The sequence below is a fragment of the Bombyx mori genome, chromosome 9 (genome assembly GCF_030269925.1).
Source record: "Bombyx mori chromosome 9, ASM3026992v2".
Classification (NCBI taxonomy): Eukaryota; Metazoa; Arthropoda; class Insecta; order Lepidoptera; family Bombycidae; genus Bombyx; species Bombyx mori.
Genome location: NC_085115.1, coordinates 11,030,818 through 11,046,166, shown reverse-complemented (window position 1 = coordinate 11,046,166; position 15,349 = coordinate 11,030,818). Strand labels below are relative to the sequence as shown.

At 36.6% G+C, this 15,349-nt stretch overlaps 2 protein-coding genes across 15 annotated transcripts; one reads left to right on the top strand and one right to left on the bottom strand.

The window, feature by feature from the left end:
- Positions 1-5,126: 5,126 nt before the first annotated feature.
- On the top strand, positions 5,127-14,724 carry LOC134199379 (odorant receptor 13a-like). Its single transcript, XM_062670137.1, has 8 exons — positions 5,127-5,321; positions 5,945-6,193; positions 7,199-7,467; positions 7,999-8,200; positions 9,255-9,354; positions 10,467-10,571; positions 11,353-11,514; positions 11,964-14,724. The coding sequence occupies exons 1-8, from the start codon at positions 5,170-5,172 to the stop codon at positions 12,012-12,014; spliced, it is 1,290 nt and encodes a 429-aa protein (XP_062526121.1). The 5' UTR covers positions 5,127-5,169; the 3' UTR covers positions 12,015-14,724.
- LOC134199378 (uncharacterized protein C15orf61 homolog) lies at positions 12,267-14,772 on the bottom strand. Of its 14 annotated transcripts, none has more exons than XM_062670129.1 (4): positions 14,742-14,772; positions 14,158-14,208; positions 13,054-13,183; positions 12,267-12,483 (listed from the first exon to the last, which is right to left on the bottom strand). In XM_062670129.1, exons 1-4 carry the CDS (start codon positions 14,751-14,753, stop codon positions 12,356-12,358), a joined length of 321 nt encoding a protein of 106 aa, XP_062526113.1. In that variant the 5' UTR covers positions 14,754-14,772; the 3' UTR covers positions 12,267-12,355. The 14 variants fall into 14 exon arrangements, with proteins under 14 accessions (XP_062526113.1, XP_062526119.1, XP_062526107.1 ...); XM_062670135.1 differs by having other exon boundaries at positions 13,105-13,183; positions 14,742-14,763; XM_062670123.1 differs by lacking the exon at positions 14,742-14,772 and adding an exon at positions 14,330-14,479.
- Between the last annotated feature and the right edge of the window lie 577 nt (positions 14,773-15,349).

The window sequence follows — 15,349 nt, the reverse complement described above, 5'->3', positions numbered from 1 at the left end:
AGCAGAACCACGGTGAAAAGAGTGTTAAATGAAGACTTAGGGCTTCGGGCATATCGAAGAAAAACAGGACATCGTTTGAATGCTCGTCTAATGGACCTGAGACTGAAGAGATGCCGCGCTTTGTTGAAGCGGTACGCGGGAAAAAAATATCGGGAAATTCTTTTTTCGGATGAAAAAATTTTTACCGTAGAAGAGAGCTACAACAAACAAAATGATAAGGTGTACGCACACAGTAGTGAAGAAGCGAGTAACCGTATTGCGCGTGTCCAACGAGGTCATTTTCCATCCTCGCTCATGGTATGGTTGGGAGTTTCTTATTGGGGCTTAACAGAGGTACATTTTTGTGAGAAAGGTGTAAAAACGAATGCAGTTGTGTATCAAAATACAGTCCTGACGAACCTTGTGGAACCTGTTTCTCATACCATGTTCAATAACAGGCACTGGGTATTCCAACAAGATTCAGCGCTAGCTCATAGAGCGAAGAGCACACAAGACTGGCTGTTGGCGCGTGAAATCGACTTCATCCGGCACGAAGACTGGCCCTCCTCCAGTCCAGATTTGAATCCGTTAGATTACAAGATATGGCAACACTTGGAGGAAAAGTCGTGCTCAAAGCCTCATCCCAATTTGGAGTCACTCAAGACATCCTTGATTAAGGCAGCCGCCGATATTGACATGGACCTCGTTCGTGCTGCGATAGACGACTGGCCGCGCAGATTGAAGGCCTGTATTCAAAATCACGGAGGTCATTTTGAATAAACTTTAGTGTCATAAGAATCTATGTTTTGTTAAGTTCATTTTGGTATATGAATGGTTACATAATGAATAAACTTGTTTCAATTATTTTACATTAAACATGTGACAGAATTTATGACCTGACTAGGTATATGCAACTGTGATTTATGACGCAACTTGGCAATGAAAAATTACTCTTTCTTGGTGACTACTTAATCCTGGCAACTTTTCGTCGTGACCCTTCTTCCTTCTCAATAATCCTCTGACGTTTCCTCTCAGGGTCGTGGCTTCTGCGAATGACTCACTCGTGGAATGTTTTGCCCAACTCAGTCCATTCTCGGCTGCGTGGACAATCGTGTTGAGGGTAGATATTATCTGGTCCGACCTGGTCGTTGAACTTCTGCCTCTTAGCCTTCTTCTTCTTATTAAGTAAATTCAGAAATATAGTCATTTCTAGAAAAGACTCGCATACTTTATTGTACTGTGCCGGATACCAGATCCTTCTCTAAATTGTTGACAATAGCTCTACAAAATCAACTCAATACTGATAAAAGTCAAAGTCAAAGTAGAGTGAGACAGATACCTACACGCCTCAAGCTGCTATGAATTATAAGCTATTGCTATTAAGGCATTTATGATTTTAATATTTTCAAAGCTAAAATCCAAAAATAGCGCTTGGCATTCTATTATAATAAATTGTGACCTGGCCAGGACAACCTATTCATTTGTTGTAGGCGAAAAACAAGTCAAAAGGTTTACTTTTATTTCCCGTTTATCGAGTGTAAAAAGAAGTTTATAAATATGTTTTTGGAAAACAAACACTTCCCTTACTAACACCACGCCACTGGACTCCAAGCACCATGTCTACTGCCATGAATGTAACTTTGTAGAACGGTAGGTTTGAACGGTCGCCACTATGAGTCTTCCCTTCTCTTATTATACCTACTGCTTTGCGCCTTGTTACTGTCGATGGTATTTTTTAAAATAAAGGGTAAAGTTTATTCTTCTTCTTCTTGTCCTTGTCTCACATTAGATGGGGTCGGCGGCGTAGATATGTTGCATAAGGATTTAACAAGAATTTTACTACTGGCCGCTTAGCTGGCGTCCGGCGTCCCTCCTGGTCCCTCCATGGAAATGCTCATTCTGGCATAAAATTATAGCCAGAATAAGTCCCTTAATCCCCTCCTGCGACATCCGCGAAACATAACAGAACTACCCCACAATGCCCCTTTTTATTGCTGTAAAGAAAGTGGACTTCCTATAATGTTAACTTTTTCAGCGCTTGCACTGTTTGAAAAGCAGTTCGAATTAATGTCAAATATCAATAAAACAACAACAATGTAGAAATGTGAACGAATTTATATGGAAAATACACTTTAAGTTTAGTTTCTTTATTTTTACAGTTTTTGTGTTGTAATAATGTAATATAAAATTAAATGTATTAATAAAGTAAAGTAAAATTACATGTAATGTAAAGTATTGTAATAATGTAATAGTAGTCGATTTTTAATTTGATATGTTGTCTTATTTACAAAATGATATCAATAAGTAGGTACCTACACTTAGAAGTTCATAGATCATATAGGTTATTGCCTTTTCATGTTTACTGCTTAATGCAGTGTACAAGCTTTCCGATTATAGTTTCCATTTTCATTTAAGTAGTAGGTATTAAGCGCCCACCGGGTAGTTCTTTTGTAATTATGTAATTAATTCAAAGCCCTGAACGTTAAGCTGTAAGGTATAGTTCAGTAAAAGTGCGTTCGAAGAAGTTACGACAACAAGAAATACGAACTTATTCGGTCAGCAAATACCGAAACCTTTCTAGTTTGACCATAGCACCGTGTCAACAGTTAGCTGAATTATGTGCAGTGGGCAGCGCCAATTTTTTGTAAGCACAAGATTTCATAACGGTCTGGTACTTTACAAGCACTTAAGTAGGTATATTTACTCTTTGTAAGCTAATGGATATTTGTTTGCGGTAAAACTAGTCAAAATCATTGTAGCTGTGTCCCTAATGTGAGTTTTGTTTGTCGAGATTATTTGATATTTCTATAAAACTAAGTGTCTTCTTTATCTTATAGATTAAAGACGTATTTATTTAATAAATGCTTAAAAACCAATTTTTCATTAGTTTCATTTTAGTTCAAATTCTCCGTTGGGGCGTTTCAAATGAGACCAATTACTTGGAGCACAGAAATGCTTTATTCATACCTGCATAACTGAATGTTGGATTTATTCTTGACGATATTGAGGTTATTGCACTGATTGTGATCTCGATGAAGCTGGACTAACAGAGTAGCGGTTTAGACTTTGAAAAGCAACCGATGATTTATCATACTCACTTTTAGTAACGGTATGACATGAACCTCTGTCCGCGGTGTTAACTAAACGCTATGTCTATATTTAAAGGAAGTTTGAAAAGAGTCCTCAACGATATCCAGCGTCTTGGCAGGATGGCATTTTACTTGTCCACTAGTGACGCTGATTGCTGATTACACATACTATGAGATGAGTATTCTTCACCCTTCGAGGACAGGCTTTCATAATTAGTTTGAAGTCGTGGTGGCCTAAAGGATAAGGCGTCCGGTGCATTCGTATGTAGCGATGCACCGGTGTTCGAATCCCGCTGGCAGGTACCAATTTTTTAAATGAAATACGTACTTAACAAATGTTCACAATTGACTTCCACGGTGAAGGAAAATAACATCGTGTAATAAAAATCAAACACGCAAAAATATAATTCGCGTAATTACAGGTGGTAGGACCTCTTGTGAGTCCGCACGGGTAGGTACCACCACCCTGCCTATTTCTGCAGCAGTAATGCGTTTCGGTCTGAAGGGTAGGGCAGCCGTTGTAGCTATACTTAGATCTTAGAACTTATATCTCAAGGTGGGTGGCGCATTTACGTTGTAGATGTCTATGGGCTCCAGTAACTACTTAACACCAGGTGGGCTGTGAGCTCGTCCACCCACCCAAGCAAATTTTTTTTTTTTAAAAATTCGTATTTTTAACTGGTTACACTTTGCTTTAGTTTATCTTAATATATCTTAAGATGACGTTATTTTATCAGTCGTAGCGCAAAACTATATCGTTTTAAATGTGCTCACTATAGTCTTTACATAATTAAATTGTTGATTGTTAAAATCATCCTATTCGTTCAGACGAAGGCTACAACACTTTTTTTAAATTTAAACAGCACTAAGAACCATCGTAGCTCGGCCTCTAGCATTGCTGATGGCCATGAACAATGGGAACCACTCACCATCAGGTAGGCTGTATGCTCGTCTGCCTACAATTGCAATTAAAAAAACTTTTAAACCACATTAATGTTTCTATTTAAAATAGTATTGTATTTCATTAATGTAAATGAATCATTGTTTTACTATTTCTACCATTACGACCTACCAAATGTTATAAATTACATTAATAAAATAGATAACTTCAGATATCTTGATCATCGTGTTCGTGAATGTCTCAAACAAGTAATGTAAATTTTCTGGAATGAAATGTCGGCGGCATACATGCATGTCTAATAGAATAATTTAGATTCCAAATGTAGGCACATAACTATTGCGTCATGCGTCACCAAAAAAAAGCTGCATAAATTAATATCAGTTAAATGAAAATTTTAATAAAAATATAAATGTACGGACAAAAAACTTCAGCCAGTACCTTTTTTCCTCTGTTTGGCAACCGATTTTATTATATTTTGAAAATTTTAAATAAGTATGTTTAGTTGTTGCTTGAAGATAAGCTATAGGGCTTTGATTTTTTAAGGAAAAAGTATTTTCCGAGCAATTAAAAAAAATTCATAACAAAATAAATTTCGTACATCTAAGTGATGAGGTGTCAGTAATTGTGGTCGTGTTTTTTTTTGTAATAGAAGGATTTTAATTGGTCCAGAGACTTTGCCACTCAACTAGAATGGGTGGGCGAGTCCGAGGGCTCAAGCAGGAGGAGCGGACTTCAAACGGAGTCCTAAAAAGATTTGCTTCAAGAGTGCATCTGCTACCTATCACCGGAACGAACTCGCGCCCTCTTAGAAAAACTTAGCAAGAGACTTATCATAAGCCCACGTGGAGCTCACAGGCGTCGTGAGGTCTTGTCACTTCCACCATGAGACTTGGGTTTGAAGTCTCGATTAGTGAATATTTGTACCGAAATATATGTAAGTACTTATAGGTATTATAATTCTCGGTAAAAATTAGAAGAGTTCATAATAACCTCTATAATTTTCTATTTCGTATTCAATAGCAAAATTTAAAATTTGGAATATATCCAAAAAAAAAAACGAAATAACATAAGTAGATGCTAATGCACCAATTATAGATAATCCAACTAAATGCACAATGATTACCCACTTAAAACGGACCGGTAATTCGTAATTGTGGTCAATAGGAATCAAGATTTTCTGTTCGCGAGTTGTTTCGCAACATGTCCTATTTGAGGCGTTTAAAGGGTTTTATTGAAAAGGATTATTTCGATTTCGAGAGGCCCGACATCAATTTATACAATTTCCATCCACAACTACGTATTTTACTTATTGTAAATGGTATATTTTTTAATAACCGCAACTCTCGTATCAGGTAATTTTTATCTTAGTAATTTTAACTTATAACATATGGCCACTGATTGTAGCTGGAGTATTAGACATTTTTAAATTACCTAAACTATAAAAGCGTTGCAGTAACGACATGAAAGGACTTAGTAATAAGTTGAAACAGCGAACGGTCACCTGAAGTGAAACGAAAGAAGTGAATCATGTTTTTTTTTAATTTACTAACTAAATTAAACTAAATAAAAGTATAACTGGCTTCACCGGATGTGTAGGCGAGCTCACGGGTCTCAGCCTGGAGACAGCTAACACTAGACCTAGCAAGAGTAGTGCTTCGCTGAATATACCACTCGATCGGAATCGCGACCCACTGAAAAGATCCAGCGAGAAACTCAGTGGGCTGTGTCTGCGAGTTAGTTCGACGAGAATGGTGACTAATGCTTGGAATGGCTAACAGCACCGATAGTGGAACGGGAAGTTCCGAAATGATGTGTGATAGTGAAGTCTACCTTCAGTGTAGTAATAATTAAATTGAGTTATTATTTGTACTGCGCTGAAATTTTTATTTATCCCTAGACCTAGTGCGTAACAGTATATCTAAAACATTTTATTACGGACATCAAAGATATCAATAACATTAATAATGTTTTTCAGATTAATTTGGCCTGGAGGATCTATTTTGTTATGCATGCTAGCTGTTTGTTTGGAATCGATGTTCATATATCATGGCCTCACTACTAAAGACTACTCATTCGCTACAGAATGCTTCTGTTGTTTTGTCCTGCTGGGGACGATGCCTGTAGTCAGTTTAAGTGTGCTCAAAAACAAAGATAATATCTTAGACTTGATCGAAAATATGAATGAAACTTTCATTTATATACGCCGTTTAGAAAGCAAATATCGGTATGATGGTTTTGAAGTATTTTTATTAGCCTAAATATTTGACAGAGGCCGGTATATGTCATTTATTTTGACGTCCCAGAATGCAAGCCTTCAAAGAGTCTTTAATCGTTTCTAGTCCTATCTAGTTTTTTTAATGAGTTTCTACACTATGTCGTCGTGGATTTTCTTTTTTTTATGAATACTAGTAACACAAATCTATACAAGAACGTTTAAGTAGGTACCCAGATCCCTAATACCTACTAGATGTAATCAAAAAAGATACTTACTCTGGCCAGGAATCATACGTGATCATACCTGGATTCGATGGTATAGAAATCGGGATCACTAACTTAACTAAGAGTCCCTAAGGTGAGCGCGCATAAGGGCGCACCTCATAGATACTACAACATAAGCGTCAACAGCGAACCATAGTTGGAAGTATCTATGTTATTTGAAGGAATCTGAATTTAAATCGAAAAAGACTAAACAGTTTTTTCACATGACCGTTTTCTCCGCAGTTAACCCATTTTTTTTAAATGTGTATAAAGGCGAAACTTGTGTTTTCAAGCGAAAAATATAGCCACAGTCACGTTTTTTTTTAAGTCACCAACAAAACAAAAGAGAAAATGTTTTAGATATTATTCTATTCTATCAGCCCACAGGCACCCGATATCCACTACTGGACATAGGCCTCCTTCAAGCCTCGCCACAAAGATCGGTCCTGCGCTGCTTGCATCCAACGCATTACTTATCATTTTATCCATTGTATTATATACCTACATATATTATAAATCTTGAGGTGTTAGCGATTATCGTCATTGCCATTACACGATATTATTTTTGAGATTCTTTTAATTACACGCTACGCTTAGATTAGCGACATCATTTTTTCTATACATTGGGGGTACTTTTAATTTTATTAATAAATTTTCATCCGGCTGTCCTCTCTTCACTGTAAGATAGTCTGTGGAGGCCTAGGCACACATACAAGACTTGGTTTTATTAATTATAATTTTTTTTTTTCAGTAACTCATTCTTAGAAGGGCAACTAATAATTTGGAAATTTTACAATGCGTGGTTAATATTTTGTTGTATCGTGTGCGGTACTTTTTTCATGTTCCCAGTTTTTGTTCTAATGTACCAGAGTCTATTTCCTTCACTGGACGAGGATACGACTAGGCCACTAGTGTTTCCGATATGGTTGCCCAAATTGGACGGTTATAGTACACCCATTTATGAAATATTTTTAATTTTGGAAATTAATTATTGCTTGATATTCCTTCAAACGTTTTGTGGTAAGTTATTATATTAGGTATTAATAGACTGCTTGTGATACCAAAACGAGAATAAATTATTGGATTTTGTCATTTTACAAAATTAATGTACTTATTATAAAAGTAAAATCTGTAGAAAGACTTTTGTCTAATGAAATCTCTTCCAGTAGGTACACCCTAAAGATGAAATAGCGAACGGTTAATTTCGATAAACCAAAAAAAAAAACGAAAGAACTTCAAAGAACCTCATAAAACTCTTAAAAAAACACTATGTAGGTACTTTTAAGTATTATGTTAAACAGAGCACATACGATCAAAGAAGTTATTTCGTGAAACCATAATTCTTACGTAAACATAGATTCCACGTGCCAGCGTACCTATCTGAATTTTTCATAAATTTGAGTGCATTACAAAACATTTTAGTTGGTAAATTTATTTTTGCACGTGGTTTGCTCGTTTCTGAGAACAATTTCAATATGGCGTATTAATTATGTAAGTAGGTATGCGATTAACGATTTTGTTCAAAAATAATGTTTAATCTCTAATTTTCAGTTTACATCTACACATTGTTTCACATACTTTTGCATTTTTATTACATACTCCACATGATTAAACTTGATTTAGAAGCGATATTTGACGATATTGACGAATCCGTTGCCCTATTACCGCACCGTGATACTCGTAGGATTGAAGTTCAGAAAATCCTAAATGGAAGGATGAAGAGGGTCGTAACGTGGCACATATCTGTGTTCAAGTAAACTCATTTAATTGTTTATGTTGAATTTAATTTTAAATGATTGCCCAAGATCTACATTTGTCTTTTAATGATAGAAATCTAATTATTTTTCATTATAGAAATTGGTTTCTTTGATTTGTATCTGAGCGATTAATACTTGTAAAAGTAGGAACATATTTAAATGTATAATTAAATTAGTATCATCCGCCGGTCATCGTTGTCGTAGAACCCGTCGTTTGCGACGAAGGGCTCGGCGAGTAAATTAATCCACAGACACAGCCCACTGAGTTTCTCGCCGGATCTTCTCAGTGGGTCGCTTTTCTGATCCGGTGGTAGATTTTGCGATGCGCTGCTCTTGCTAGGGTTAGTGTTAGCAACGACGTCAAGTTTGAGCCCCGTGAGCTCACGTACATGTTAGGTTACGCTGACATAGTCTCTCAAGGCTTCATCATCTCATCATCTCAGTCTGTCCCCTGTACACTGCTCATATAGACCAGTCCGTTGCCACCTGCATCCGACGTGACTATCTGCTAAGTGGCCGTCCCAAGTCGTCAACTTTGGTTCTTCTACGGATCTCCTCATTTCTGATTCGGTCTCGTAGAGAAATACCAAGCATATCAGGTTAGAGAGGGAAAAAAAAATATCTGGTTATAATGTACCTACCGGAAATCCTAGCATATTCTAATTCTCTCGTGTTAGACATGCACCACGTTTTACAAGCTTTCATTTTGTCACTCCGTGATCAAAAGCTACCAGTCGATTTGTAGATCGTAGGTTATAATATATCGTAGGTTATAGTAGTTGTAATCGCATTTCCTAGGTATACCAAACAAGCCCGGCGTTGCCCGCCTTTTTTCATTTACCACGATAAAAGGTATCCTGTGCTAAAGATACCTACCACCATCTAGATACTTACATCCAGGCTACAAACTAGCTTAGTGCTTAGTAAGTAACTTACAAACACTTTGGATACAATTATTGAAGTTCTGTTAACAGCACCTACTACACGGAGGTAATCCTCAAAAGGACTGGTTATTCGAATGTCTAATGTGATATAAATATTATGCTACAGAGCAGTCGAAGCGGTGTCTTCTATTTATGGTCCACCTTTGGCTTACCAAGTAATGTTCACTTCCATTGCGATTTGTCTAATTGCCATCCAAATTACACAGGTAGAGTACCTACATATTATTTTATTTTAGTAGGTACCATCATTAATAGGGATGATTAAATCGTCCTGCCTATTTCTGCAAAGGAAGGGTGAGACTATATTGTTTATTTTATTTTATTTTATTGCTTTTTTGGGTGGACGAGCTCACAGCCCACCGGGTGTTAAGTGGTTACTGGAGCCCATAGACATCATTAACGTAAAGGCGCCACCCATCTGGAAGTATAAGTTCTAAGGTCTCAGTATAGTTACAACGGCTACACCAGCCTTAAAACCGAAACGCATTAGTGCTTCACGGCAGAAATAGGCGGGGTGGTGGTACCTACCCGTGCGAACTCACAAGAAGTCCTACCACCAGTAATTACGCAAATTATAATTTTGCGGGTTTGATTTTTATTACACGGTGTTATTCCTTCACCGTGGAAGTCAATCATGAACATTTGTTAAGTACGTTTTTCATTAGAAAAATTGGTACCCGCTTGCGGAATTCGCACACCGGTGCATCACTAGATACGAATGCACCGGACGTCTTATCCATTAGGCCACGACGACTTCAACGGACAAAGTCATTCATGAGTAATTCATCATTCTTATCATAATTATGGTAACGCTGACCTAACTTAACATCCATAATCCGATTTCACAACATAATAATTGGGAGTTTTTTGAATGAGCGATTAACAGGATTTTGAATGCAACCGGAGTCCATACATTAGAGAAAACCACTAAGTACGTTGGCTTAAGATTTGAAACACGAGATCAATAATTTGCAATACTTTACGTTTGAGCAAAGAGTTCTGCTATAGGGCTGTATTGCTAATCGTATCACATCACATCTATGGTAGGCAGCGGCTTGGCTCTGCCCCTGGCATTGCTGACGTCCATGAGCGACGGTGACCACTTACCATCAGGTGGACCGTATGCTCGTCAGCCTACAAAGGCAATAAAAAAAAAATCACATTTTGCAATTATTATTCTTCGATCAAGAGTACCTACTACTGACGAAACCAGGTTAATTTATTATGTATTTCTGATATACATTTCTAAATCACAAATTACCGGTTTTAAAAAGTTAGTAACGAAATGATGATGAGTGATGAGTTTGATGTTTTTCAGAAATTAGAAAACGGCATCTTGGATATAAGATTTACAATGTTAGGAGTTGCTGCGTGCCTGCAAATGTGGATACCTTGTTATCTTGGGACTCTGTTAAGGAATAAGGTGACCATTCATTTGATTCAGAATTTAAGCTAACGTAACCGGTTGTGACATAAATGGATAGTTGTGCTATTTAAATCATTCACCATTTCTCCAATACCGCCCTTACCATAAGGGCACACGGGGCCCGTGCCCAGGGCCCCCATTCTCAGGGGGGCCCGAAAGACCGACAATTTCTCTCACACGTTTATTCTCAAAACATTTTTGTCGGGCACATTACACTTTTTTCACAAATCAGTAATCAGAAGGTATTTACAAGGCATATACTATGACTATGATAGAAGATTTTGCTCAACAGAAATCCAGAAAGAAACCGTTATCGAAATCGTAACCAAAAATCCAGCAGCATTCTAATATCATTAATGACATATTATATCATACTGTATTTGATTACCTATAATAAATGGTCTCAAACTCAGTAAAAAAATGTTATTATAATTCGCTTTTTTTACTTTCTAAAAGGGCCTCAAATTCTTGTGTACCCAAGGGCCCCATCCTAGTTTAAGACGTCCCTGCATTTCTCCCGTTACTGAGCAATAAAAATCAGTCAGTATCATAGATAATAAACATATTATTTATGAGTCGGTATTTAATAACAATGTGAGACTTCGAGCTGAGGGCCGTTTTTAATACTTTATTGAATCTCCTTAAAAAGTGCAACGTGATACGCTTTAGCTGATTTTTTTTGGGCTAGAAGGAAATCGCCGACCGGTAGTGATATGCGAGGTAATATGAAGCTGCTTATGAATACAATTTCAATAAAAATAAAGTTTTTCATTTAAAGGCGTTTGGAGTCGGCGAAGCATGTTGGAACAGTGGCTGGCACCAGACTCCACTAGGTAGGATGATCCGACAGGATATTATCATAGTCTTGCTGAGAGCCCAGCAACCAGTCACTATAAAATTCCCTGGACTGCAAAGTATTCAACTAGAAACATTTTCTTCGGTAATTTTTAATTTGTATGGGTATTATTATTTTTTATTGCTTAGATGGGTAGACGAGCTCACAGCCCACCTGGTGTTAAGTGGTTACTGGAGCCCATAGACATCTATAACGTAAATGCGCCACCCACCTTGAGACATGAGTTAGTTTTATAGTGCAATGGCTCCCCACCTTTCAAACAGAAAGCGATACAGCTTCACGAGAGGAATAGCCGGGGCAGTACAAGCCCGTATGGGATCAGAAGACAAACGACTAGTAAAAAATAAATACGAACCTTACATGTTTAGTGTTACACCGTCTTACACAGTAAATTATTATTAGTAAATTATGTATTGGTATTGTGAATACCAATTTTATGACTTGATGCCAGTATAAAGACATCTACTTACATTAGGCTATATCTGTATTAAGTTGCCAATTGTCATGTTTAATAAAACACTTTCATCTTTCAGATTATGACCACATCATACTCGTACTTCAATATGTTGAGACAGTATAGTTGAGGAGTTTAAAAAAAATCATTATAATGAAAATATTAATTCACAGTAAATGTTTCAAGCACATAACCCATTGAATTTCTCTCTGGATCTTCTCAGTAGGTTGTGATATCAATCTCGAGGTAGATTCAGCACTGCTTTTGGTAATGAAGATGTTAGAAGATTCTTTCCGGCAGAGGGTTTGCCCACAAGTTATGGTGAAGCCAGAATAGCCTATCAAGGCTACTGGTAGATAGATAGAAAAAAAAAACAACCACATTTAGTAGCTATTATACAATAGTATCTTTTAAGCACTATACCACACTTTAGTTTTCTTAATTAATAAATAATGTTTACAGTATGGTGTTTTAATGCAAAGATCCTTTATCTTCTGGAAGCAAAAAGTATATTGGTACTGGCCCTTTGCTTGTGTGAACAAGTTCTTCATGCCTTATAAGCTGGGTTGCTGCAAGGCCATACAGTAAACAAGGTATACCTGAAACAAAATTTACTACCAAATTGATCACTATTGCCATGGCTGATACACAAAAGTCGAAAGTTTTGAAGTCGACGTGGCCTAAAGGATAAGACGTCCGGTGCATTCGTGTTGAGCGATGCACCGATGTTCGAATCTCAGGCGGGTACCAATTTTTCTAATGAAATACGTACTCAACAAAAGTTCACGATTGACTTTCAGGGTGAAGGAATAACATCGTGTAATAAAAATCAAACCAACAAAATTATAATTTGCGTTGGTGGTAGGACCTATTGTGAGTCCGCGCGGGTAGGTACCACCACCCTGCCTATTTCTGCCGTGAAGTAGTAATGCGTTTCGGTTTGTAGGGTGAGGCAGCCCTTGTAACTATACTTACCTTAGAATTATATTTACCTTAGAACTTATATCTCAAGATGGGTGGCGCATTTACGTTGTAGATGTCTATGGGCTCCAGTAACCACTTAACACCAGGTGGGCTGTGAGCTCGTCCACCCATCTAAGCAATAAAAAAAAATTAAAATTAAAAAATTCTAAGTATAAATTTGTTTAGTTTATCATGTTTATTTATACCTAATGCACACAAGGGGTAACACAGGGAGTAAGGGAAGATCGGAATGCTACCTTCACCGGCCCTATTGTCAACCCCAACTGCACGCGCCGGATGGCGGCGGCGACCAACAGGTTGCCGTGGTGCTCCCTGCTAGAGAACGAACGACAACTCTGTCAAGAGTGTACGAATAGGAAGAAGAATGCACACAAAAAAGTGATTTACAAATAAGCTAAGTACTGTAAACTTTAAATAGCTCTCCTAGCCATTTAAAGTTTAAAAATGTAAAGTTGTAAAAATGTCACTTAAGCCAAAAAGCCTTTCACCCCTTGATATAGATTTATTCTTAACACACACTATTGAAACTTCAAACTTAGGGTCTTGAGATGATGGTAGCATTCACAGTGACCACTGGGCTTTGGCAGCAATTTTTTTATTATTTTTTTATTGCTCTTGTAGGCAGACGGGCGTACGGCCCACCTGATGGTGAGTGGTTACCGTCGCCCATGGACTTCAGCAATGCCAGGGGCAGACCGCTGCCTACCGCTTAATACTCCCCACAAGCCTCATTTGAAGAAGGACATGTGATAGAGCTTGGGAAACACTGTGGAGGGGAACTCATTCCATAGCCGGGTGGTACGTACTTAGCACCAGATGTGCAATGACATTATTTATAAATCTATGCAATAAATAAAAAAACTAAACAAGCGGTCTCAACATCACCTCAGGGACTCATCTGCCTACTTACTACAACTGTAAGTTTATAAATTACTTTTGTGCCTTATTCATTTTTTCAACAATGTCCAAAAATTTTATATCTACTAACTAATATGTAGTAAGTATCGAATGAAAATCAACATGAATTCAAGCAAACAAAATCTGAACCGTAAACTGAACACTATAAACATAAGTTGGGCCTTCAGTTAATAGTAATGAATAATATATAAAAAATGTATTTATAAATTGAACTACAAAAATTTTTATAGTTACATACCTAAATTTGCAACCTTTATAATTCTCATAAATTTATCTGACATATTTAAGTCTTCTGCCTTTTTTCTAGAACAGTGATATTTTATATATGGAAAACAACCAGTTCTTAATATTTGATAGTTGGAATTACCAACCTTCCAATTAAAATTTGACATTCCAAACTGATCATCTTTCACATAACTGTACTGAAAAGAATGAATATTATTATACTGTAATAGATGTCTAAATAGTGTTATATAACTTAATATTTATTTATTGCTGTTAAATTTTGAAATTTCAAATCGCACATGGTTTGCAGGATATCACCTTTACAAAATAAGAAGTCCAAGGTGGTTCGTTACACTGAGTTAAATAGGCTGTTAGAACCTCGGATGATGTGGGTTTATTTGAAAATCTTGCAATCAGAGTAGCCATACATTTCCATTCCTGGCGTATATGAGGAGATACCACAAACATGATTTAGAAGAAATAATTTCTAGCTGAAATTACTTTAAAGTTAGAAATGTTTGTTTTATTTTCAAACCAATATGTAATGAATTAGTGTAATGTACGACAAATTAAACTTTGAAACGTGGTCTTTATATTTAGCTACGATTTAGGGTTTGTATGTAGTTCAGTTACCACCTAGCGAACTTGGTTATAAATTAATATTGATACATATGTACACAAAAATATTAAATGAAATTAATTGAAAATTGAAATTGGACTGATTACATACGGTAGGTACCATAGATTATACACTTAATATTGTAGGTACCGTAAAATGGGGCGATTAGGGACAAATTCCAACTTTATGAGCAATTTTAAGGTAGTTGTTGATGTATATAATGCTATATCAGGATCAAAATGATTGAGTCTTGGGGGCATCTTTGTTGTCTAATTTAAAATTATGCAACTAGCATTCCAGTTTAAGCAAAAAATGCAAAAAGAGGTCTAATCCCTATTTACCCGAAAATTGCGGTTAATTGGGACGAAATGAGAAATTTGCTAGGGTTGGCACTACTTTTATTTTTATATATAGTTTTAATTTATTTATTTATTTAGTTGCACCAACAAAGTGATCATCAATAAAAAAAATGAAAACTGACAAAAGTACATGGCAGACATCACCTCAATTATAGGTGCAATCGACAGTACATTAACAACAATATATATATTTATTTATTTATTTATTTATACATATATAGTGGGCTTTCTTAGAAACGGTTTATATTTCTCCGTTCTTGGTAAGTACTTAGGGGCTGATATTTCTATCTGGGTTAAGAGATTAGGTGTGTCGGTTATTCCATGGATTAATCAGATGAATACCCCCACTCTGAACAAATA